This window comes from Perna viridis, chromosome 15 (genome assembly GCF_037379345.1).
Source record: "Perna viridis isolate PV_CMFRI_1.1 ecotype Kerala chromosome 15, ASM3737934v1, whole genome shotgun sequence".
NCBI lineage: Eukaryota > Metazoa > Mollusca > Bivalvia > Mytilida > Mytilidae > Perna > Perna viridis.
Window position 1 is genome coordinate 20219037 of NC_142459.1, and position 25664 is coordinate 20244700.

General features: G+C 33.1%; 1 protein-coding gene across 7 annotated transcripts; it reads right to left on the reverse strand.

The window, feature by feature from the left end:
- Nucleotides 1-1769: 1769 nt before the first annotated feature.
- Nucleotides 1770-24525, reverse strand: LOC148597393 (uncharacterized). 7 transcript variants are annotated; one of them, XM_088563086.1, is made up of 14 exons: nucleotides 24395-24525; nucleotides 22476-23376; nucleotides 20356-20607; nucleotides 18161-19254; nucleotides 16638-16703; nucleotides 14681-14791; nucleotides 12586-13232; nucleotides 12017-12120; nucleotides 11465-11520; nucleotides 10403-10513; nucleotides 7916-8296; nucleotides 6729-6857; nucleotides 3912-4038; nucleotides 1770-2368 (listed from the first exon to the last, which is right to left on the reverse strand). In XM_088563086.1, the coding sequence occupies exons 2-14, from the start codon at nucleotides 23248-23250 to the stop codon at nucleotides 2163-2165; spliced, it is 4059 nt and encodes a 1352-aa protein (XP_088419212.1). In that variant the 5' UTR covers nucleotides 23251-23376; nucleotides 24395-24525; the 3' UTR covers nucleotides 1770-2162. The 7 variants fall into 7 exon arrangements, with proteins under 7 accessions (XP_088419212.1, XP_088419214.1, XP_088419211.1 ...); XM_088563085.1 differs by having other exon boundaries at nucleotides 1958-2368; nucleotides 10403-10459; nucleotides 16566-16703; XM_088563084.1 differs by having other exon boundaries at nucleotides 1958-2368; nucleotides 16566-16703.
- Between the last annotated feature and the right edge of the window lie 1139 nt (nucleotides 24526-25664).

Consider the following 25664-nt stretch of genomic DNA (forward strand, 5'->3'; position numbering starts at 1 on the left):
ATATATTGACGGTAGCCAAGGAAAGTACAGTGATCGAATTCAAACGTATCTTAACACAAGCATATTGTTGTAAATGGTTAATATTAAACCCTTTGATTATTTTTTAAATTCATCATTCTGATTACGAAGGACATTTAATAAATACACAAGAAAATTTGCGATGCACCGTAGCATGTAATGTGCCAGATTGCGAAATATTCAGGTTCGATGATAGTTTACATGTCTCTACTAACTAAACTTATTAGTTGGTAAGTTATATAGCTCAAATCCTATACAAGTTATATGATCGTTGTTAATACAAACCAAATTAATCATCATATTTAGTTCGCGGTACAAGTTGTTTATTGAATTTGTTTATTGGCTTAAATAGCAAAGAATTAAATATGATATATTAGAAATACCTTAAAAGTGGACCTAACTATCTGTATTTGAACCTTAATGGGTTATGCCAGTGGACTATTTTCCTGCGGTAGTGTAAGATAATTTCAGATGCTAACAGGCTTTAAAAATCTAAAGGCTCTGGTGACTGCTATATTAATTCTGATCTTCAATCTAAATTGATAAAAATCATAACTTCTGATCTGTTTTTTTTTATAGTCTTGTAAAAAAAACCAAAAATCCAAAAATCTTTCCCGTTTTTAAATTATAAATTGCAAAAGCGCAAAAGAAAAACAAAACTTCAGGTCTGGTAAAATAAAACCCTTTAAAACCAAAACAAAAGGTTATGCTACGACCATGAACAACACACAACAAATATTTTATCCTAATACAAAACAATTTCTATAATTATGGGATAAATTGACCTTGGGGAAAATAGAATTGGGACAAATTGACCAAAATTGGGACAAATTGACCTGTATCCGTTATGTTGTATTAACAGCCATCGTTAATTTGTTGAAATATTCACGGTAAAATAACTTATCAAAACAGGAATCATACACTGCCAAGAGTCTTTTGAAAAACTTTATTTTCATCAACCTTGAAAACTGCGAAAATTAATACCCACAAACATGTTGACTTTTCCGAAACCGCAAAAAGAAGCTGCCGCGAAAATTAATACGCTTACAGTATTTAGCCACTTAATTGAGTCTACAGTAATAAAAAAAAATGTCGAAGACAGGCTGGACAGTTTTTGTAACATAAAATCAATTTTACAAGTGAATTAAAAAAAAATGCTATAAAAGTTTTCATGGTGATTTATTTGACCGTTAGTAACTTTGGAAGTTACTGTAATGGTTTCATTACTGCAAACAAATTGACCAGCAATAATCAACACTTCTATTACATAGTGTGTTTTTCATTCACTGACGAGGTATTTTTTCCCTGAAAATCATATTTCAACTGAAAAGTCTGACCTGCAATAAGAAATGCAAACATTGCTAAATGTACAGTAATTGCTTCATAAAACTGGTACTAAATGTATAATGTATTTTGATAGTAGCTCTTCCAAAAAAAAAACTTGACTGCAGATCCAGAGATTTTTAAAGGGGTACAAGAGGAGTTCTAGATTTATATTTTAGCTAATAATGTGTATCTGTACCCTGTATCAACTATTACAAAAATAACTAACTACTACACATAGTTGTCAAGAATTAAAGGATACAATATACAATTCCCAATATAAAAGAAACGTCCAAAAAAAATTCTTCCATTATATTAATCCCATTTTACCAAAATATAATTAATAAGCACACAGAACTTTTACTTTCGATTGACCTATGAATGCGTGCACACCTAGTTTTAAGTTATTTCAAAGAATGAAACTAAAATTCTATAACATAACATGTGTATTGTCATAAAAGATACACAACAAATAATGCAATATATCTTGAACTTTTTAAAAGTCATTGGAAATATTTGTCTGAATCCATTTACCTACAGACCTCTCCTACTTTTTGCACTTTCTGATTCACAAAATAGTATATCTACACACATAAACTTGAAAAAAACTCAGTCGTGACATCACTATTTAACAACCTTTATTATGATATTGATCCATCTTCATAGGATTGATTCATAGACCTGAAGTACACTGTATAATACCCTGAAGAACAGACAGACAGACCAGAAACCTTTATTTCTCAAAAGGATTCTGGTGCCTTAAACATAGTCACCCTATGGCTATAATCAAGTACTACTGTGTTACAGATATTTAGCCACAATCAGTTAGTCAGATCTTTAATTTTTAACTGTAACTGTCCTTTTAGATTTAATGCCAGATTGACAAGTTCTTTGTTTTTACTATTGGCTTGCTCAAGCTGTTTCTCTAGCTCTTGAATTCTTGTCTCCTTTTGATAGAGTTCTGCCTGAACCTTACAATCTGTACATGGCCGTGAAGACATTGATTTCTTTGGTAACGATCTGTAATCTGAAAAGTAAAAATATAAGATATTGCATTACTAGAGGTTAAAAATATAAACTATAATTGAGGCACTAAATGGAACCTTCATGTGAGCAGCCTACCCGAGTTATTCTTCCAGAGGTTTGCATGGGTAACAGGATTTAATTTAAATTTAATTTAATTTAAAGTTAAATTGTAAAAAACAAATCTATTCCAAATGAAAAAACTGGAAATAATTCTGAATGAATATCAGATTACAGAAAGTTGTGACACTTAGAAGTCCTATCTGTTACCTACCATGACAAAACTTTTTTTCCGCTGAATGGAACTTCTTTAATACAAATATGCCTTTTCAATCCATTTTACTGAAAATTCTTACTTCAGGAATATTTTTATTTCTTTAAAAGTTAGTCAGTTCCTGTAGTTTAATTCATATGTTTTCTAGCCACTGCAATGTTTCTACTTAAATGTAGAAGGTTCTGAGATTCAGAACCCCTCCCCTTTGTTGGAAAATGTGGTTATCGGTAATTCTGTGCAAAATTTGGGCAAGAATGGGCAAATAACAGCCTAAAACAGACGGACCATTGGGTATAGTAGAGCTAAGTAGTGAATAGGTATTTTTTTATAATATTGTTCATACTCATACAGAGAAAAAGAAATTAGAGCAAATTAGCTATTTATTTAATTACAGTGAAACATATCTAAGCCAAACCCTGGACAAATTGAAAACTTGTGTAAATTAAAATCTCTTTACATCAGACGCAACATGTTTTGAACCTATGTACAGTCCCTGAACTGATCAGCACAAACAAAATTGATAAAGAAAACAACAGAAGCCATAAAATATATTGACCGCACTATGGTCACGTGATGTGATCACCGGTTTAATGGATCAGTTTGAAGGATTGATGACTGAATGGAAACTGATCTGTGATTGATGACCGATCGCAATTTTTGTTTTATGGATCGGTTCAGGTACTGTAAACTGTACACCTATATAAAACATACACATCTCTCAGTCCAAATAGTTCTGTTTAGAAAGGTTTCACTGTAATAAACAATTATCGTAGGTAACAAGTTTACCCATACAATGTCAAAGGATAAGGAAGACCTCAATACCAATATAAAGGCTGAAATAGCCATTAAGTGTAAGTGTTTGTAAGAATCAGGCAAAACGAGAAAAATCAGAAACATACACGTCAAAACCCCACCAATGTGACAATGTAATATCCCTCCAGGATGCTTTCTCTACTTGAAAAGACCATTATTTGATCTCTGAATCATTGGCTTTGCTCAGAAATTTTTCAATAGAATGTTAGAAAAATGAGGTTTTTGACAGAGTTATCTGCCCTTGAAATGTTTATTTTCAGTGCATTTCATTGAAATTGTAACTCAGTGGTTCACCATGATATGGAAAATCTTGTCTGTTTTCCTTGATTCTGATGATGCAAATAGTCAAATTACATTATCAAAATGATGGGTTTTTTTCATACCATGTTTCACCTACTGCCCAATTCTTACAGGGACTGACACTTAATTGGCTCTATATATAAATATGAGAACTACCTACCTGAATCATTCTTTGGCATACACATAGGTCTTTCTGTTTGGACTTCCTTTTCTATTAATTTAGTTCTGCGAAGAGTCTTAGCACAGCTGCCATACCATGCCCTGGTCTTTTTGTCCAGTTCTCCCCACTGAAATACAAATATCTTTTACACTGATTTTAATAAATGTCAAACACTTCCAAAATAAACACTCTGTGATTTCTTAACCCTATTGAAAAGAAGAAATCTGGAGCAATGCCTCACTAGTGATACCCCAGTTTCAATCACAAAATAAGAAAAACAGATCCCATTAAATGGAAAATTACAGGAAGAATGTGTTCAAATTTCAAATGTCTATGATGAGTAGTTGCTGAGAAAACTTTGACAGAACAAATTTTACTGACAAGGGTAAAATGGTTTACCCCCTCTACATCGCAGCAGGGGTATAAAAATCCTGTCCTGTTGGTTTTGGCAGAAACAATTGACATTTTGGAAACAAAAAATCTAGAGTGCATTACGTAGTTAAATTTTGCATGAATTATGAAATGATTACCCATAACATATATAACCATGGGCAGATCAAGGATTTTATGAAGGTGAGGCGTAATTACGAGAATCAGTATAAAAGGAAACCGGATAATGACATGCCATATTCAATACAATACTAAGCATATTACCAAATTTTTTTTCATTGAAAAGCGGGGTCATACACCCTCACCTTGACCCGCCCCTGATTACTGGAAGGTGAATAATGAGTACACTTAAATCAGTAAGACATTGATCTGACTATCACACTGAGAAAATAACCCATTGTCCATGCCTTCCCAATCCTAGTATCTGAATTGACATTGGTGGCTTTTGTTACTCTGTATATTTTTTTTTTGCTATTATCTAGCACATTTTAGCAGGAATCATTTTCTGTATGTACTGACAAAAATATGATGGTGACGCTGGTTTTTTTTTTTCAACTCCATACTATAGACTTAATGGTCACATTTAAGTACATGTAGCTAAATATCTTATACTTAACTGTTCATTCAATGATTCATAAAGTGATATTTTTCAAGATCACTCCTTGTTTAATGGACAGTGAAGTACAAGATATTTAGCTATATAGGTTGTAGAAAGTGTTGTTGGTCATTCTTCAGGAGATTGAAGACTCTGTTGGAAGTTCTGCAGGAGACTGAAGAAAATACATTCTGTTAATAAAAAATATTTTTGATGAAACTAGACATGGCCCCTAATGAGACTAATTTCCCTCGCAGCATGTTGAACCCTATACATTGGGGGACCAGTGTGGACACATGATTCATATTGGACACAATTTTTATGGTGAAAAGACTACACACTTTTGAAACACAATTTGCTGCCATTTCTAAAATGTCCAACTCCAAACAGTAAGTAGTTTTTTTTTGTTGACAACACAAAAACAGAATATAACTTATTCCAGACAATATGCAGATCTCCATATGGCAATCTAACACACCATTAAGTTTCATAACAATTCTTTAAGTCCTCAAGGAGGAGCTGCAGTCAATGCATCAAACCTTAGCTTTACTGAAAAAATGCATAAGTCAAACAACCGTCATTTCTAAAATTTTTGTCCAAACATTAATTCCTGGCAATATGCACATCTCCATATGGTAATCTAACACTCCATTGAGTTTCATAACAACCTTGCAAGTCATTAAGGAGGGGTTGTGGACAATGCTTGAGACCAAGTTCAGCTAAAAAACGCCTTAGGTCAACAGCCATCATTTCTATCATTTTTGTTTAAACAAAAATTCCTGACAGTATGTGCATATACATGTGGTTACATCACATCCCACAAAGATTCATAACAATTTTCCAAGCTGCTTAGAATATAACTCAGACAGATGGACAGCTAGACATGGTAGAACCTATATACTCCCACCAAAAAAACTTTGTTTGCAGGGGAGTATAAAAATAGGGGACGTGAAAGCAGTATTGCCCTGCTCCTAGACTTGAGAAGAAATAATGTTTAAACTTGAGATATATTAGACACTGAAAATAAAATTTGTTTTAAATGTCAGTAAATTATACATTAAACATATTCATGATAATCACTTTCTCAGTTTTGGATTTTATTTGGAAAAATGAGTTTCATAAGTGTTGACTTAATTAGTATAATTGTTACTTTCTTGGATTATTTAACATTTATTTAAATGTGACCACTAAGTCTGTATGATGGAGTTGAAAAAAGACCTGGATCACCATCATATACATATGTATTTGTCAATATACATGTATCTTCAATATGTATATGAACACCAAGCAAGTTAAAAGAAAACCACAGTGTGGATTACAAATGTCCTTCAGTGATGTACTAATAATGGCATATACACTGCTAAAAATAAATTTCAACATGCTAAAAAAAGCAGAAAAAAATATAATTTCTCCGTAATATAACGTGCACATCCTCAATATGTATTTGCACACTGTACAAAGTTTGAATGGAATTGGTTTATACCTTTTTAAGTTACAGATTAAACAGTATAGGATACTCCTTAAGTGTGACAGATGGACAGACAGAGTCAAGCAGCATCTATACTTGCTTTAAATGTTGGTGACACAGGAAGATTAAGTTGCACACGTCATCATGCTAAGCATACCCTTACTCACACAGGAAGTTGAAATTGTAGGCACCAAATTCACTTACAATATATGCCCTATCTATATGAAAACATTCACCAAATTTGAAATTAATCCATCTATCAGAAGACTAAATAATTGTGATGACATTTGGTTGAATGGCGGATGGACTCCAATATACCACCCACTCAGTGAATTGGGGTATAATTCAAGCAATTTTACAGTACCTCATTATCTATGTTACATATGGCTTCACTAAAGAGCGGTTTCCTTGATGAGTCAGTACTGGGTCTGATTAATGCTTTAGATAGAAGAAACATCTGATAACCTGACACAGTATTTACTGATGCCATAAGCTGCAATGTAACAAGTATATAATTAGGTTGAAAGTGAAAAGTGTAAACCAATTTATTTTTGCAAGCAATTTATTTTCTAGATATTGTTATATAGATAGCAGTGATTTACTGCATGTTTCCAGTGAAAAAATAATCTATAATTCACACTGTGAAATAAATTCAGTAATTTCACTCTTGCACTTTCTCCTGCCAAAACGTCACATCACGAATATCAATTTGCTATTTACAAAATCTTTAATTTCTGTTAAAAAAAAGCAACGAGTAATTGAGAAAATCTATACGATCACTTGTGCAAAGTTCCACACATTCGTTAAATCTAGGCGTTCTTAGTCACTTGTTATCATATTTTGGTTATTCACTCTTTCCAATTAATTATCTTATTTTTATTTAAAATGAAGTTGTATGTGTAAAATACTAGGTATACTCCCTTCATACAGCAATTACATGAAGCAAGAAGTTGACATCAGACAACAATCAAAATGACTTCTACAGCTTCATACCAAACCAATTTTTAATTAAAATTTAACAATAAATATTTAATTGTGTGAATACTTGATGACTGAGCACCATCATAGTCCCATGATAAGATGAAAAATATAGAATCTACAATGAAAACCAGTTGATTACGCAAAGTTCTCAAGATCTGCCACAAGCTTAAGTTGTAGATTCTGTTTCTTTTCAATTTTCAAAACAAAACTTAGACTTAAGTCTGGATCTGTGTCATGGTGAAAATTCTAGCTATCCCCTGTCTTTGATGTCAACAGTTGTAAAAGAAGAACGTTAGAACTTTCAACCAATTAGATTTTATAGACAATGTGATACAATCAAACAACAACCAATCACCCCTATCTATTTCAGCCAATCAAAGCTCACCCCTATCTATCTCAGCCAATCAAAGCTAACCCCTATCTATCTCAGCCAATCAAAGCTCGCCCTTATCTATCTCCGCCAATCAAAACCTGAGATCTCAAATCTCTCTAGAGATGCTAAATATTTTTCTCACACCAGTGTAGATGTGTGAAAATTGGTTAAAACATTAGCGAAATAGAGAACTTTACCTCGGAAAAACTATTAACAAACTGTTGAGGATTCCTTTTCTTCAGAAATCTTTTCATTTTTTCTTGGATATTAGTGTTTAATGGACTAGAATTAGAGGTCTCTGGCACTTGTACATTTTCTGCAAAAATAGTATCTGAGCTTTCAGAGCTACTATCATTGGACTGTATTCTATTGAGGAAACATTTCATTTTTTCCTTAATAACAAAACTAGATCCATTACAGCCACTGTTCAGTTGCCCTGAAGCTGAATTTTGGACTTCTATAGGTGGCATTGTAAGTACTGATCTGAGGGAGTGTGGTTCCATAGGTATATCTAGTGTGTCCCTTTCTTGTTTTACTGGGGGTGTTGGTGGTTCTTCCAGTGGTTCTGAAGTAGGATACTGAAAAAAAAAAGATTAAGTGTAAGTGTTTGTGCGAATCAGGCAAAATTGGAAAAATCAGAAACATGCATGTCAAAAAACCCACCAACCTGACAATAAAATATCACTCAAGGATGCTTTCTCTATTTAAAAAGACCATTATTTGCTGCATTTCAATGAAATTGTAACTCAATAAACCAGCATGACATGGAAAACCTTCTCTGCCTTCCTTGATTCTGATGGTGCAAATAGTCAAATTACACTATTAAAATTATGGGTTTTTTATACCATGTTCACCTTCTGTCTGAATCTTACCTTCTGCCTGAATCTTACAGGGACTGACACTTAATATTAAAATTCAGGCAACCATCAAAAGTCAAAATGACACTTTCCAATAAACACAAAATTTTTTATATTTTTATCCATATTTTAACTATTTCATGACAATTCATATTTTTGTTCATAATTTAAGTACTGTGACAGTACTTTTATTCGTGGGTGCCAATTTTCATGGTTTAGGGGACAATGATCAGTTTGTAGATTCTTGAGTTCGTGGATTTGACAACTCTTCCATAAAAATGAGACATTTCCTTTTCGTTGGGTACCAAATTTTGTGATTTTCCAAACCAACGAAATCCATGAAAATTGATACCCCTTGAACAATAACAGTTTCACAGTACTTAATGACAATCCATTTTTGTCTGTATTTTATGAAAATGATCTGCAAAACCCCGAATGTGTGATTTTAACAACAGTACTATAGAGAGATTCACAATCTGAAGAGCATAAATTGCAGGCAAAATTCGTTGAAAGTATGGAGAATCCATAAATAAACACCTCTGTAATTAAGCGAAAAAAATTTCTCCTTGATAATCCATTTTTAGGATTATTAAATTTATTTTAAATTTTTATCTGAACTGTAAAGTGATATGAAATACCGTGTAGGTACTTTTATTCGTGGGTACCAATATTCGTGGTTTAGGAGAAAATTGTCAGTTCATGGATTCTTGAATTCATGGATTTGACAACTTTACCATACAAACAATAAGAAAATTGTTTATTTTATGTTGGTAACCAAATTTTGTGGTTTACCCAGGCCACAAAAAAAAACCATAAAAATTTGTACCCCAAACATTAATACTTTCACAGTAAATTTAGGGGTAAATAAAAGCTGGGTTTTTTTTAAAATATTATTACATTAATCAATCTTTGTAAAAGAGAACTAAAAGATTGATTGCTTAACATTTAGGATGGGGTATATACCAATATACTGAATAGAGAGTACTTTTAAAGTAACTATTGTTCATGGGGTACCAATTTTCGTGGTTTTTGTGGGGGAGCCAGACCATGAAATTGGTTCCAAACAAAAAGGAGATTTCCATCAATGTGTATATACTGAAAACCTCAGAACTATAAATTCAGGAATCCACAAATTTGTATCTTCCCAGATCCACGAAAATAGGCATCCATGTATTAAAGTACTTTCACAGTAATTGTTATGGGATGCAAACTTTGGGGTATTTTAGCAAATTTATTGGTATAACTTTTTGCCTCAAAATTGCCAAATTGTAGATCTATCATACAGTATCCTGATATTTACAATTTTGTGCAATGGTATTCAACATTACAACAAATGTGGTGTCTATGGATTATCTGTTCGAATGTGGTGTCTATGGATTACCTGTTAGAATGTGGTGTCTACTGATTACCTTTTAGAATGTGGTGTCTACAGATTACCTGTTAGAATGTGGTGTCTACAGATTACCTGTTAAAATTTGGTGTCTACCGATTACCTGTTCGAATGTGGTGTCTGGATTACCTGTTAGAATGTGGTGTCTACGGATTACCTGTTAGAATGTGGTGTCTACAGTGTACCTGTTAGAATGTGGTGTCTACAGTGTACCTGTTAGAATGTGGTGTCTACAGTGTACCTGTTAGAATGTGGTGTGTACAGATTACCTGTTAGGATGTGGTGTCTATGGATTATCTGTTAGAATGTTGTGTCTATGGATTACTTGTCAGAATGTGGTGTCTATGGATTACCTTTTAGAATGTGATGTCTATGGATTAACTTTTAGGATGTGGTGTCTCTGGATTACCTGTTAGAATGTGGTGTCTATCGATTACCTGAATAGGATTGCCAGGTACAATATACAGCTGAGGCTGACTATCTTCTTCTGGCTCCTGTTTGATAGATACAGAGGAAATTACGTCATTAGACGATTCTCTGGAAACTGCCTGCAATATAAGGATAACTACAATCATTAATAAATTATTGAGGCTATTTATAGAAGTTACTGCTTTGGTTTGCATGCAATTTTTAGTGGAACTCAACAAGCAAAAGGGCATCTGACAATGTTTAATGCCAAACCAAAGGTCAGGGTGTTTTTTAAAACGTTCATATGCAGTTAAAATGTTCAGGAAATTTCCTTTTTGCTTTATTTAAAATGGGACGTAAAGCACCACTAAAATGAGATGTTGATGACCTGAAAGTATTTCTAGTTGACTTCACCTATTCTCTGGTAGATTTGAAAAGATACCAATCATTTGCACAGAAATTGTAAGTCAGTAACAATGTTAAAGGCATTTTTTGGTAAAAACACTTCATCTATGATGATTTAAAACATTCTACCATAAAACACCTATTTACTACCGGAGGGTATCAATGCAAAAACCAGGCAGTGGGTGGCATATGACAAAATTTGTTTTCAAAACATTTTTCCTCTATTTCATATCATAAATGCATCCTTTCTCAAAGTTGAATGTTGGTTCTTGACTTACTGCAATGATTAAAGAGAAATACATTACACAAAAATCTTTGAAATTCATTGACAAAGGGAGATAACTCTTTATTTTGGGCGAAATTTGGTTGCTTTGATAGGGAACTTTAAAAATCATTTTCTGAGTCATCCATTGTCAACTTGAAAAAAAATTTTGACATACATACATTTTGTATCATATATACACTGTGTTGTAACAAAAAATTCAATGGCAAAAAATTATGATGTGCCACCCATATGATAGGATTTGCCTGATTTTTACACGGACAGATTCTTAATAGCAGAACTTTATCCTGTAAGTATGTATTGCTTCTTATGGATGTGAAAATCTGCATTTGTAAAAGTGGAAATCCACAAATCTACAAAAAATGGCATTCCTGTGTTCTATAGATACAAATAACAGTTATACCTCAGTTCCTTTGGTTTCTGTTACCTCATCTTCAACTTCATCATCAGACATTTCACCTAGGAATATATGTATTGTAGATTTGTGAAATATTTCGACATACAGGCACAATTCCAGGTGTTTTGCTTTATGTATTCTATTTATTCATACATTATTTACATATTTTTATACATGGGTATCAATTTTCTAAGCATCTCTAAGTTTCATTTATCTTGTGGTTCAGCATATTGATTTATGTAGAACCTGCATTTTTACATTAATTTATTAATAAAATTTTTATCTCCCCAAAATTTATCTCTCGATAAATTCGAGCCTCATTCCGTTCAACAATTCCTTGTATTTACATCTGTCCTTATCTGAAATCATTGACCCAACCCTGCTACGAGAGTTTTCTAATACAGAATCCTTCATCCATAATTCTCAGACCCACCCTGCTACCAGAATTTTCTAGTACAGAATCCTGCATACATAAATCTTTGACCCAACCCTGCTACCAGAGTTTTCTAGTACAGAAGCCTTCATCCATAAAACAATAGATAAACATATGTAACATACTATCACCGCTGACAGACACATGATCTTCCACTTCCATCAATAAAGGGAATTCATCGTCATTAGTTGAGGTCTCTGGTGCAGTTGTACTTGTTTCCATGGATTTACTATAACAGTCAAATATTTTATAAAATTATACATGAAAATGCATCTGTTGTCATATGAAAAAATTTGAAACCAATTCATCCCAAAGAAACAAGGTATTATGACAAAATTTGGAGACAGTCAGACAAGGTGATTCCAATATGCCCTGGTGGAAACTCCAATAGTTCTTTAATTGTGGGTGTCAGTGGGGTTCTGTAACCCACCTTATTAATATATATTTTGCTTTTGAAAAATGTAAAAATCTTCATTTAGTTCGTCAGAAAAAAAGAGACCTATACAGAAGGACTGTTCCCATGATTATGATACACTAGGACACATAATACATTTTAACTATAATCATCATGCATTTATTCTACAAATACAAAAATTATTACAACAGATGATAGGATAAAGATGTTTTTGACTATCCATATAATTTGTAATGTTAACTTTATTGACTTATCAAAAGTGATCACAATGTATGTTACCTGATGTCAGTTTGAGCCCTATCAATGTCCTGAGTGGAACTTTCTCTATCACATTCTATGTCACAACCTGAGGCAGCATCATAACTATCATCTACTATTTCTATTTTAATATCACTAGTTTGTTTAAGATCTGTTGAATTCTGTTCTAATTCATTGGATTCCTGGTTTGATGAACTGGATTTCTGTAATTTGACAGGTAATTTAAACTGCAAAATTTTTGAAGGACTTGAGAAGATTGGTTTATGGTTTTCTGAGGTTTTTGTTCTGTTCCCAAAAAAGACAATTTGGTTTCCTATCTTAATAGATTTCAGTCTATTGCTATCATTACTAGTATCAACTTTAGACTTTTTACAGAGTGCTCTGGTTACAGGCCTTTCAACAGCTGCTCTTTTATGTCCTGTGGATTTAATTTCTATTGGGGACTGTAATGCCACTGATTGATTTGAAGATATAACATCTGAGGAGGAAACAGTAACATGTGTATCCACGGATGACCAATTCTTGTAAGGAGTACTTGAAACGTTTACGACAGGTGCAATGGTTTTAACTGTACCGGTATCTGCGGATTTCTTGCAAGCTATTTGTCTGTATTGTGCCATAATTTTGGCACTTAACGCTTGTTTAGCAGGCTTCTTCTTCTCTGAATCCTGAAAATTGATTACAGATATTGCAACATTTTAAATTTTCAAATTAAAAAAAAAAAGCAACTGAATACTAGTAGTAAATACAACATACCAGTACACCAAAAACTCACTATGTATAGGAATGAAAAGATTTGAATAAAAACTGCAAATATATCATATTTTGTAACGTCTTAGTTTTCACTATTTTGGGGGTTGACAAATAAATGCCAAAACAGTACCCACAAATACACCATGAATACTAGTTATTTTTCAAAACTGAAAATTAATATATTTTTATTTAATTTCAGATGTAACACACTTTCTGATTGGATAACAAAGTTTGTCCATCATCTTATCAACCCAATTCTATAATGTGTCTGTAACGTCATCATCCTTTTTGCTTATTTATTCCTTGAATTTTTGATACTAAAATCATATTATAATGAATGACTGTTCTAATTTTTCAGTCTATTTGAAATAACCTCACTGCCGATGGTGCACATTTCAAAATAACCTGCAACATAGGTTATTAATTTGCACCATGTGATTGCGGTCATTTCCTCCATCGGAACTACTCAACCATTCCCGCTACACTAAAAATTAACCTAAAATGCAGAAAGGAGAATTTCTTCTTGAAAAATTTGGTGGAATTGTAGTCATACATGAATCAAAGTAACACCAGGTGGCGATAAAAATATTAGTTGGATAACACTAGAAATAAAAAACATAAACTCTTCCAAAAATTTTGGCGCAAAGCGAGGAGCTAAGAAAAAAAGTAATGGTAAAAAATTCAACCAGTTTAACTATAATTTTAGAATCAGATCAGTGAAATTCTGGACTGATCAATCTGCTAGTGCCTCTGAGGTTTTTCTTTCGTGTAATTAGAAAGACTGAGGTGTTCCGATTCATTATTTCCACATAGACCAAAAAAAATATAACAGTGATTCATTATTAAAATGTTCATCAGACAAAATCAAGGAAACACTGTTAGGCTGTTAATTGATCCACATTTAAAAAAAATTAACATTATTACATAATTTTTAATTTCATCTACTGGTAAGTGATTTTTTTCATTTCTGTTTTTTAAGAGAAATGTAAAAAGTTGAGATCTAATCTTATGACTACCCAGATATTTTTTAGTTTTTTTCTCAATTTATTGTACTGGAAAAACATATAATTTAGTACCACAAATTATCCAACACATTCAGACTAATATTTCAAATATGATGTAATAAAATATTATTCATTTTCACAATGAGTGTTCTGTTCCAGAAGACGGATGTAAAGAAAGAACAGAAATTCAATGATTAAAATTAAAAAAGCAATACTGTTAATGTATGTGCAGGAACATTTGACTCGTAAAATTGTACGTACATGATTTTCATTGTACATGAAAAAAAACGAACTGCAGTATGTGAATGGACATGCTGATTACATTTTAAGGTATGTATAGTAATGATGTTACTGGTTACCTTTTTATCACTAACTTTGACGGGAACGAGCATCACACTATTTTGCTTGGATACTTGAGATAAATCCAGACTCTGGAGCTGTTTTTTCCACTCTGGGTCTATTTCAAAGTTCTGTCAACAAATATATTTAGAAATACGAGTTTTTGTCAATATAAAATTTTTCACACTTAAATTATCTTAATACAATGAAACTCACTTTATGCAAAGGAGACAGCTTAAGGAGGTAGACCTAGGGTAAGGGACGTAACTCTTGAAATCAGTGATATGTTTGTATCATATTCAATTTTACCATAACCTATCAAGCTTTTATTTGAAACAGTATGAAATCAATGTAAGTTACTTTGATGCTTTTTGAGACTGATGTAAATTGCTTAATACAAACGTTCCAATTATTTGTAAAAGTTGTGTCCCTAACCTTAGGTCTTACTCCTTAAATACTCATAAACTTTGTATATTTACCTACACTGAAACCTGCTAAACCCAAGAAATTTATAATTACGTCAGTTAAGACACCGTGTTCGGTTTACTAAGGTTCAAAATACATAAACTGACACAAAGTGACTCTAAAAAAATGTACGGTTTAGAGAGGTTTTTTGGGTTTCCAGGGTTGGGTTTAGACAGGAATAACTGGTATTTCACTGTTTGTTCACTACAAACTGTCCTGTTACCAGTATTTCACTGTACTGCTATGTACTCTACAAACTGTTCTGTTTTACCATAGAATTTTAGATTCTATGGTCTTACATTTTCTTACCATCCTTTTTGAACTGATTTTTAGGTGTGTTTAATTGTGTAATATTTTTTTCCACAGTGGCCAGATTTTAGAGGGGGAGGGTTATGATCACGCCAAAGTACTTTAACCCCACTGTATTTTATGTGTCTGTCCAAAGTCATAAAATTTCTGGCCTTTATGTGTCTTGTTTTATTTTCACCTTTAGTTTATTTTTTATTTTACCTGAGTATATTGGGGCAACTCTTTCACTCTGTCTGTGTATAATGATGCTTTGGGACCAGCTGCAGTCTGCCCTGTGGTATGAGGATTTCCTCATCATTCATTGATGACCAACTGGTAGCCTTGGGCTGACATTTCAGCCCAGTGGGGTTGTTGTATCTTTGACATATACACCATACCTATTCTCATTATATTGATTTTTAATCTCACTTTTGAAATTAAATTTGTGATAATTACACTACTTGAAAGGACAACTTCAATTTCAATTTGGGCAAGTTGTTTCACTAACTTGCTCAATAGGACAAGGCTCATAAAATTGTAAAGTCAAACCCTGCATGTATATAATAATCTGAAAAAAATCTGGCCAATACAAAATTTTACACTCTCCTGATGACAACGTTTTGTTCTCAGCTGTATCAAATTATTTTAAAGCCCAGTATTCAGGCCCAGATCCAAGGAAAAGTAAGCTGGACATAACCCATGACCCCCCCCTATGAATGGAAAATAATTGTTTTGCATGAAATCTTGATTTCACAAATTCTATTTCCAAAAATTTTCTTTCCTCTCTTTGCTTGGCCTTTAATTCTATCCATGCACCCTTTCCCTCTTACCAGCCTGAAACCTTGTACTGAACATACACTACTGCCAACACAAATTCACTCTTCACAGTGGAGATATTTTGAGTGAAGTCACAGTGTCTCCACTCTCCACAGTGGAGTCATCATTTCAAATATTGTCAGTAATTAACTTCTGCTTTTATACCAAGGTATATTTAATGTTTGTTGCAATTTAATAACATTTCAGTGAAAGACAGAAAAAAATATTGAAAACTATTAAAATGGAGCAATTTCTCCCAGTTTTTACTTTGGTAGAGTCACAATGAATGACATGAGTGACTCAACTGTGAAGGTATAAAATGGTTAATACTGGTACCTTCCCATTTGGGAGAATAGAAACCATTGATTGTTTGGGCAGCTGTGCTGTTGATGGTTGACTGATATTTACTACTAGATCCTGACTGCTTGAACTCTGTGGGACTGGTATCTTGACTGAAGTTGAATCATCATCATCCTGTATAACAGAGAAAGACTAATAACATCATACTAAAAATCATTCGACCATGACCAGAGTCGAAATTAATCTGTAACTTCTCATAGTAAGATTACATACAAAAGATAAAATCAGTCGGTAAAAGCATTAAAAAAAAGTGTGGAAAACTTTAAATTCACTGAAATTTTCTAAATCCAAGGGACATAATTTCTGTAAAAATCATTCAACCATAACAAAAGTCAACCTTAATCTGTAACTCTTCATAATAAGGCTGCGTACCAAAAACAAACTTATTTGGTAGGAGCATTACAAAAAAAAGTGTGGAAAACCCACACCGACAGAAGCACGGAACCCCTGTATTTCTATGTACCCCTGCTACATGTTGCGGGGGACAATAAACATTTTTTTACACAGGTTGAAATATTCATGTTTTGTTGTAAAAATGTGTGTAACTTAATTTTCCTTATCCTGGAATTTATAAAATACTAGAATATACATGTCCATGAGGAGAAATAACTCTACATTGTAAGGATTATAAATTTTGTGGGGTTTTTTTTGTGTCCAAAAGTCTTCTTACAAAATAGCAAAAAATTTAATCACCATTAAAAAAAACAACTTATACAAATAATGCAAGTGGTCACCAGGGATTAATTCATCAAATGGTAAGACTATGTTTTTCACAAGAAAAATGTTCTGGTAGATATTTAAAAAAAAAATCTATGGATGTTTCAAACCAAAATGGAAATGTTCATTTTTATGAATATTTAAAACACATCAAAACATTTGTCTTACAAAATAATAGGAAAACCAATCTTTTGATTTTTAGGCAAAAAAGTAGGCCAACAATTTGGGCAATTCTAATTTTGACATTTGATAAGTTGTGCTCGAAGTTCCTAAGCTCACAGTTAATATTTCTCAGAATTATGTTTTAATAGTCTGATTGCTAAATTATGCCAAAATTAGTACCCCACAAAAATAACCCACTATACACTATGTCTTTGCCTTTGGTCATACGTTTATAATTGTTTTACCATGACCGTGGTCAAAAGACCTTAGAAGCAAATACTGTAAAAGTATTAATTTTCACTATTTTTTTCGTGGTGGACAGATAAGCGCCAAAAATAGTACATGTACCTGCGCAATTGATTTTTAACACTAAATAACGCTAATCATTTTTTGATATCACAAAAATTGATACCCCCGAACACGTTCACTTGACATAATCCACGAAAATTAGCAACTGTGAAAATTAATACATTTACAGTATAAGAATCATATGATAATCATATGACTATCATATGTAAATTCACATGATTATTATATGTAGCACTTATAGAACTCAGTAAACCCGTTTGATGAGCATGCCAATCTACACATCCATGAGGTAAGGCTTGGGTAGAACAAAAGAATTTTCCTCGTGGAAGTGTACACAGTTAGCACAAAAGGGTCTATTGAGAATCAAATTGTTAAAGTATTACCTGTTTACCAGATGCCTTCTTTGGTGCAGTTATCACAGGATTATGAACCAACACGACCCTCGCCTTATCAAGTTTATTCAGCACTTTAACCAGTACATTAGGATCTGTTGCCCTGATATGTCTGTTTGTGTATACTTGACTCAGTTTACATGCCTGGCTCAGTTTAGTCATGAACTTTGACATCATTTTCTCTCCGCAGGGTAAGTCAGTGTACCAACGTTGGTTATCAGGATTGGCTCGAGGTAAAGAGTGCTGCCATAAGTAGTTACAACCAGGGTTTAGCTTTTGTAGATACAATTCAAATGAAGCTACTGGACAATATGGTGAGCCTAGCATTTCATACATGAAACTCTCCTTAACCAACAAACTAGACTTTTTAGAATTATTCCGAACATATCTAATCTTGCTTAGCTCATCTTTTGCCACAATGAAGTAATCTTTTTCCATGGTATGAAACTTTTCAAAAATACTGCCACAAACAAGCAATCGTAATTCAAATTGAACTTTGTTGAATAATCCTTTTGGGGTATCGGTACTCAGAAGAGGAGATGCATAAAGCTTATGTAAGTCTCTCTCAGGAATAGGATTGTATTTAATGCCCTCTTCAGTAACAACTCCATATTCTGTGCAAATTGACTTTAATGTTTCATATGAAGTCTTAAATGCTGGATGGAACCTGAGATCATAATTTTTGCAGTGTGGTTGACCTTTTAAATATCTATTGAGACCAAAATGAAATGATTTTAAAGTGCTAACTTTGTACATATCACCATCTTCTTTTCTAGCATTCTGGAAAAATTTAATAAGAACCTCATTCAATTCTGACATTTCATAGTCGGGGAAGTTTTCATCCTTCCCGATGGACTTCAGAAAAATTCGAAGCTGTTTTGCAGCACCTATGTTGCTTCGTTGAGTTTTATCATTATCTGACAAGCAGTCAGTCCCAGTCAAGTCTAAGTCACTATCAGAGATATTTCCAAACCTTTTCTGGCATGCAACATGTTTAGGACCAGTAGATGGTGGATCCTTGTCACTATCACTGTCACAGGAAGCTGGACTCCCAACAACTTCCTCATCTAATACTTTAAGCATAGCTAAAAGAGAAAATAAAATCAATCCCATTCAGACCTTCGAAGAATGAAATATTGATGTAAAATTCATAGAGATCCAAATGCTTTTACTGTATTTATATATTCAAGTTTTATGAAATGCCTGTTTTTTTCAGTCCTTTTAGGCCACCAAGTTCCAAAATGGGTGGGGCCATCATCTCAAAAATCAATACTTACTTGCCTCTTGTTGTTTAAAAATCAAGTTGTAAAATATCCTGAAGATCTTCCAACTAATGCTGAAGTTACTGCTCAAAAATCAAGTGTCAATAGACAACAACATTATACCATTATCCCACTGCAATTTTTTTGCAGTCGTTTAAAAAACAGACACTATTTAAAGTAAATGCTATATGCGAAAAAAATGATAAAGTGGATAGATTATATTAATGAATATATTAACTAAAATTCCTTTTTATCACCGTCACAGTAGTCTTACTGCTCCCAAGCAGACAATTATCGCCCTTTAGGAGATAGATATGAATTATTATTACTACACTCACATCTTCTAGAATAGGGTGTGAATTTTTTTTTTTACATATGAAACCTGAAATATAATATGGCAAATGAAAATTACACAGTTGGTCTAATGGAAGTATATGGACCATTCAGTTGTTGTCTTAAATTATGTGGACCTCAGTTACACTTCAGTCCATAAAAATTCTTCAGGACAACATAACTGTCCATGTACTGCCTTATAATTTAATTTCATTCTAGCCTACACAAACATTTGTCTCGCCTATTTTCAAGTTCAAATGGGTATAACTTCCATAAAATTCAGTGGATCATAAACTCCAGGTAATATGCACAATATATCATGTCCCAGGGTGTTGCGCTTGCAAAAGTGTGACAGACAGACAGACATATACATGTTGACACAGCATAAACAATATGACTCCCCACCTAAGTGAGGGGGACATGCTGAACTATTCCCAAATTCTTTGTTAAAAAAACCTCTTTTATCATTGGGACACTTTCAGCTGGAATGTTATATCAGGCTTATTAATCCTTTAATCTCAAAGACTAGAAACCTGCCTGATACCCTTATTGTTCCTTTCTAAGTAAAAACCAACAGAATAATATCTCTACCTTCCATTGCTTGTGTGCTGATATTGGGTCGATCCGTAACTCTGAGTGAATGTGTAGTATACAGGCGAGAAAGTCCTGCAGTCATACTTATCTCCTTCATAATAGCAGATAATGGCTTTAATCCAAGGGGATTATTACTGTACCAACATACTTTTAAGTTTCCTTGAATTGGTCGCAAGAACAATCTGGTGGTCTCTGGGTGAAGATGACTTAAATATTCCATAAAAGACTTGACAGGACATAATGGATCTCCTAAAGAAGATAATTATAATAAAGGAATTAACGGGACACAATGGATCCCCTGCAAAAAATAATATACCAGTATTATTGCTTAAGGTTTTCCATATTGGCTTATTTATTGGTACGAGGCTAGCCATATTGGACTGAGGCGTAGCCCAAGTCCAATATTGCTAGCCAAGGATTAATAACTCAGCCAATATGGTAAACCTTGTGCAATTATACCCTTATTGACTAACTAGCCCAATACGTCATATTGGCCAAGGCCAATATGGATTTTAACCCAGCCAATATCAGAAAATGATCTTTGGGTGGGTAAAAAGCTGTATAGGCTTAATCCCCTATTAGACAGCTAAACCCTGTATTGGATGGCTTAATCCTGTATTGGCCCACTTTTGTATTTTGTATTATATTGGCAGTTTTGATCATTTTAGGCTAATATTCTAACGTTAGTTAATAATAGATTTATTACAGAAGCCTATAATGTAAACAAATCAATTATTAATGGTAGGTAATTTTTGCAGACACATCCACTGGTATCAATTTTTGCAGTTTAAAAAAAATTATTAGCGTTTCATGGTGTTTAAAATCAAATTTGCAGATTTTATTTTTTTTTGTGCTTATCTGTTCACTGGGAAAAAGCAAAATTTGCAAAATAAAAATAATGTTTACAGTAATCTATATGTAATGCATTTATATGTACATGTATAATACATAAAATAAATGTACAACAGATAAGCAACAAAATATTGAAATATTATTTACTTTGTAAATTTTTGTTTTAATTCATTGATTTACTTACAAAAAAAGCAGTATATGAGCAACAATAAAAAATTCTAGATTCTCATCCAACTTAGCTCAAAATTTGCAGTGAGTGGGTGAATTTTATTTTTTTGCTTTTTTCATCAATTTTAATGAAAAATACTGTCAATTTTAAGGAAATTGACACAAAATGGACAAAAAATCTACATAAATCTTTTTGAGGAGCTGAAATTTTCAGGTCAGGAGGGGATGAGAATCTAAAATATTTTTTTATACATGTACTTTGATCTAATGTAACTAATACCAATAATTTTTTACTAATATCCATGTATCTCTGATTTTTTTTTTGTCTGTAGGGGAGATAACTTATATCAGATCAATAATGTGCATATTCTTTGCAAAATATGTTTTTTGTAGACGAAAAGCATCAGAAAAACACACATTAATTATTGTGGATTTTTTCATAGTTTGACTTGTTGAAAGTAAATGATTTTCTTTTCAAAGTACCACTTTTCTGCTCATTCAAGATATTGTTTTATACAAAGAGAGCATGTTTTAAATACAAGTACATGTATCTATAACTGATTTGTTACCAAAACATTATTTTATTTAGGATTATTAGAATCTGCGTGTACAAATGACGTCACAGCACCAAGTAAGCCAGGTCATATAAAATAACCAGTATGCTAAAAGAGAACCAACCTACATCTATCATAAAACTTGTTTCAAAATATATTTAAATTATCAGCTTATAACAAATACTTCATTTATTTTAAGTTTTCCCCTTAGAAGAACATACTAACGTACTCTCCCTCACAGTCACCAAAATTTCACGTGCCTAGGGTGACAGGAATGGGAATCCTAGAACACTGGTACATGTAATACTCCAGTATAAATAAATAAATTTACTGTGAAAGTATTATTGCTCATGGGGCACCAATTTTCGTGGTTTTCGTGGGTCTGGTAAACCACGAAATTTGGTTTCCAACAAAGAGGAAATTTTCCATTCATTTGTGTGATAGAATTTCAAATCCACAAATTCAAAAATCCAGAAACTGATACTGTTTTCCCTAAGCCACAAAAATTGGTAGCCATGAATAAAACACAGTACTCTCTAATACCTTCTCTTGCATACATCTTGCCACATTTATATGTTACTGAATGAGTTAGATACAACTTTCCCTGTTCATCGTATTTCATCTCAAAATCATCTTGTCCAAGTTGGTGAAAATCCTGCCTGATCATTTTTCCAAAAAACATCATTAAGTCTACATATACTTTCTGAAGTAGGCGTACATTTGGTGCCACTTTGCCATCTTTGAAGTATTTGCACATTCTGACCCAATCATTTTTGGCTATGGGTGGGTAATGTGCCACATTATCTTTCCCGTACTTTTTCAAATTTTTACAAACAGCTTTGAATACTCTTTGTGAAGCACTAAAATTGGCATCTTTAGTTATTTCTCGTCCCATCTTGGACATAATGTACCGATTAAGACCATGACGCATGGCAATCAGACTCGATTTTTGATATCTATCACCATTTTCCTGCCGTATTTCTGGATAATACTTAGTGAGAGCCTGGTCCAATTCTTCATCAGTCATATTCTCAAAGTTAACAGATAAATTCCTTTCTCTAAGCCACAACCTAAATGTCCTCACTGCATTTCCCGTTTGCCGCACAGTGCTCTTGTTCTCCTCTTTGCCCTGGTTAACAGGAGTGTTATCTTCACCTTCATGATCCATGTCTCCCTGGGTGTTGACTTCATGAAGTTCAACAGGAACCACGGGTATCTCCTGTTTTACTGATATAATCTGTAAGTCAGCTGAATTATTCTCTATTTTTGTGGAGACTTTTGTCTCTATCAATTCTCTTGAGTCACTTAATTCATCCATCACAAATCTAATATAATAATTCAATATGATCAAGTATGAAATGTAAATGGTCTTCTGTGTTCAACCTGAACCCATGGTCAAACGTGAAGTAGGTTCATTTCAAACAGTTACAACTGTACTAGTCATCTGAAAGATATCGAACAATAGATGGTCAGGGAGGGTGAAAACAATTTGGTCTGGAGGGGATGAGAATCTACGATTTTTTTTATTTACCGTGAGGCCTAATATGATGATTTTTTTTACCCAAAAGTTGCTACAAAGACCTATTCCTCCTTCATAAAAACAAATTTAGAAAATGATGATTTTAACGTATTCATTTTGATTCTCATGTACTCTCTCACAACACGACAGTGAAGTAAGCATAATAGCCACAATATTTTTTATATTATTTTCAGTCTAACCTGCAAAGGCTAATCAAGGATTTTCACCTGACCACAAATATTAAAGATACAAAAAATTTTTAAAAAAAACATCCTTTCAACAAAATTTTGTAGGTCAATGATGCATTGAAAAAGATAAAATAATGATTCCATATTTTTTCAATTTTTTTTTAAACTAAAAATCCTTAATTTTTTCCATTACTTAACAAGGCAGATTTCCAAATGAAAATAAAGATTTCAGCTGATGCTGAAAATCAAACAAAAAATTGTGTGCTTGTGAACATCTTTTCAAACATCCCCACTTTTTTAAGGATGAAAATGGTCAGTGTCTAATTAAAACATTTTTTCAGGGAAACTATTGCATATATATATTCTTTAATATTTTTACGTTGTATTAATATTTCATTTTTATGCAGTCCTTTTTACCTTTGAAGCGTGGCTATTGTTTACTCAATATTCATTCTTATTATATAGAAGCACACATCTGTAAAGGTAACGATAGTTGTTTGTTATTACACTTAGCTTCTTATTTAACTTGTGACCTTAAAACCAAGGATTTCTTTAAAAGTTGTCTACTGTAAAATCCTTGATAAAACTGTGCTTTTTTCCTCATTTTAGCACGACATATCAGACGCGGATATCAGTTCTTAAAATAAAGTTGACTTCAAACTCAAAGTGGTGTAAATAGGCGATCTATCATCTAGGAGAGGTCTTCTGTGCTTAACTGCTTATTACCACATATGTTTAGAATTAACTGTATTTACCGTCAATCTAAGAATTTTCCAACGAAATAATGTGTCCATAAAAATCCATATCAGCGTTCTTCTGGTAGAGGAATGACGTAATTTATGTAGGAGCAAAGGTCGATTTACACTGATCGCGATAGTGAAACCAGTTCACTGTGGAGATGGCTAAATTCACACTCGCAAACCGAACTTGAGGCCAATCAATAGTATTGTTACCCAGAATGCCGGACTGAAGCAAATCAGGAACTTCGTGTTACATTCCGTTATCAACAAATTTTATTCAGGACACACATATGTTTTTATAGCCTTATATATAAGTACTTTAAAGAACACTTTTAAAGCAGCACTACGGCAGCAAAGAATCATGCAAAATGTGATTTATGGGTTATAAGCCTACATATTTTTTATTTTTGACATTTGGTTTGAATTGCCATAGTAAACAGAAATTAATATTCGGTTTCTAATATAACCCGTGTTCTTAAGAGATAAAAATTATATAGATTAATGCGCTGTAGATTTCAAAATTAAGGGAGATTACTCTGTAAATTAATAGAATCTATTGGGTTTTCAATGTTGATTATCTCCTAAGAGCAGACAGATTTTGATGAATAATTACACATTTCATGATAAAGACCCATAAGAAAGACATATAAAACAACTTAATTACAAAAATCAAAATATGTAGCCTTTTTGGGGTGTATCACATTTTTCAGAGCTGCATGATTCTTAAAAAGACAGCTATAACTTAACTATTAAACATTACCGACCGCCATGGATCAAACATTACGCGTACTTCCAAAGTTCATGCGGTTTTATATAAAAAGAATAAAAACTATTTTCACGCGTGATGAATCAAAATGATACGGAAAGTGAGAGTCCCTGAACAAGCTCAGTAGTCAGTTTGGTTTTTCTCTACGGCCAGAGAAATGTCATGGGCATGAAATGCGTGATTTAATTTTTGCCCTATTTATATATTAAGCATATGTAATGATATAAATAGTCTGCAGTCTGTAGAAACATCAATCCGCACCTCCTCGTTTCTTTGTTATGTTAACAACCCTCTTCTAAATTTATATCCGAGTTAAACTGATCGAGGGCGGATACAATCGAGTTTGAATTATGACCCCTTTTGTTGAACCCCATTACCAGGCCAGGGGCGAATTCAGGCGGGGGCGTGGCGGGCGTGCCCCCCCCCCCCCCGCCCCCAAAAAATAATTGCAAAATATGGGTTGTCAGGGGTAGATTAAGGCGGTTTTAGGTTGAAACTTTAATTTTTCGTTAATATTAC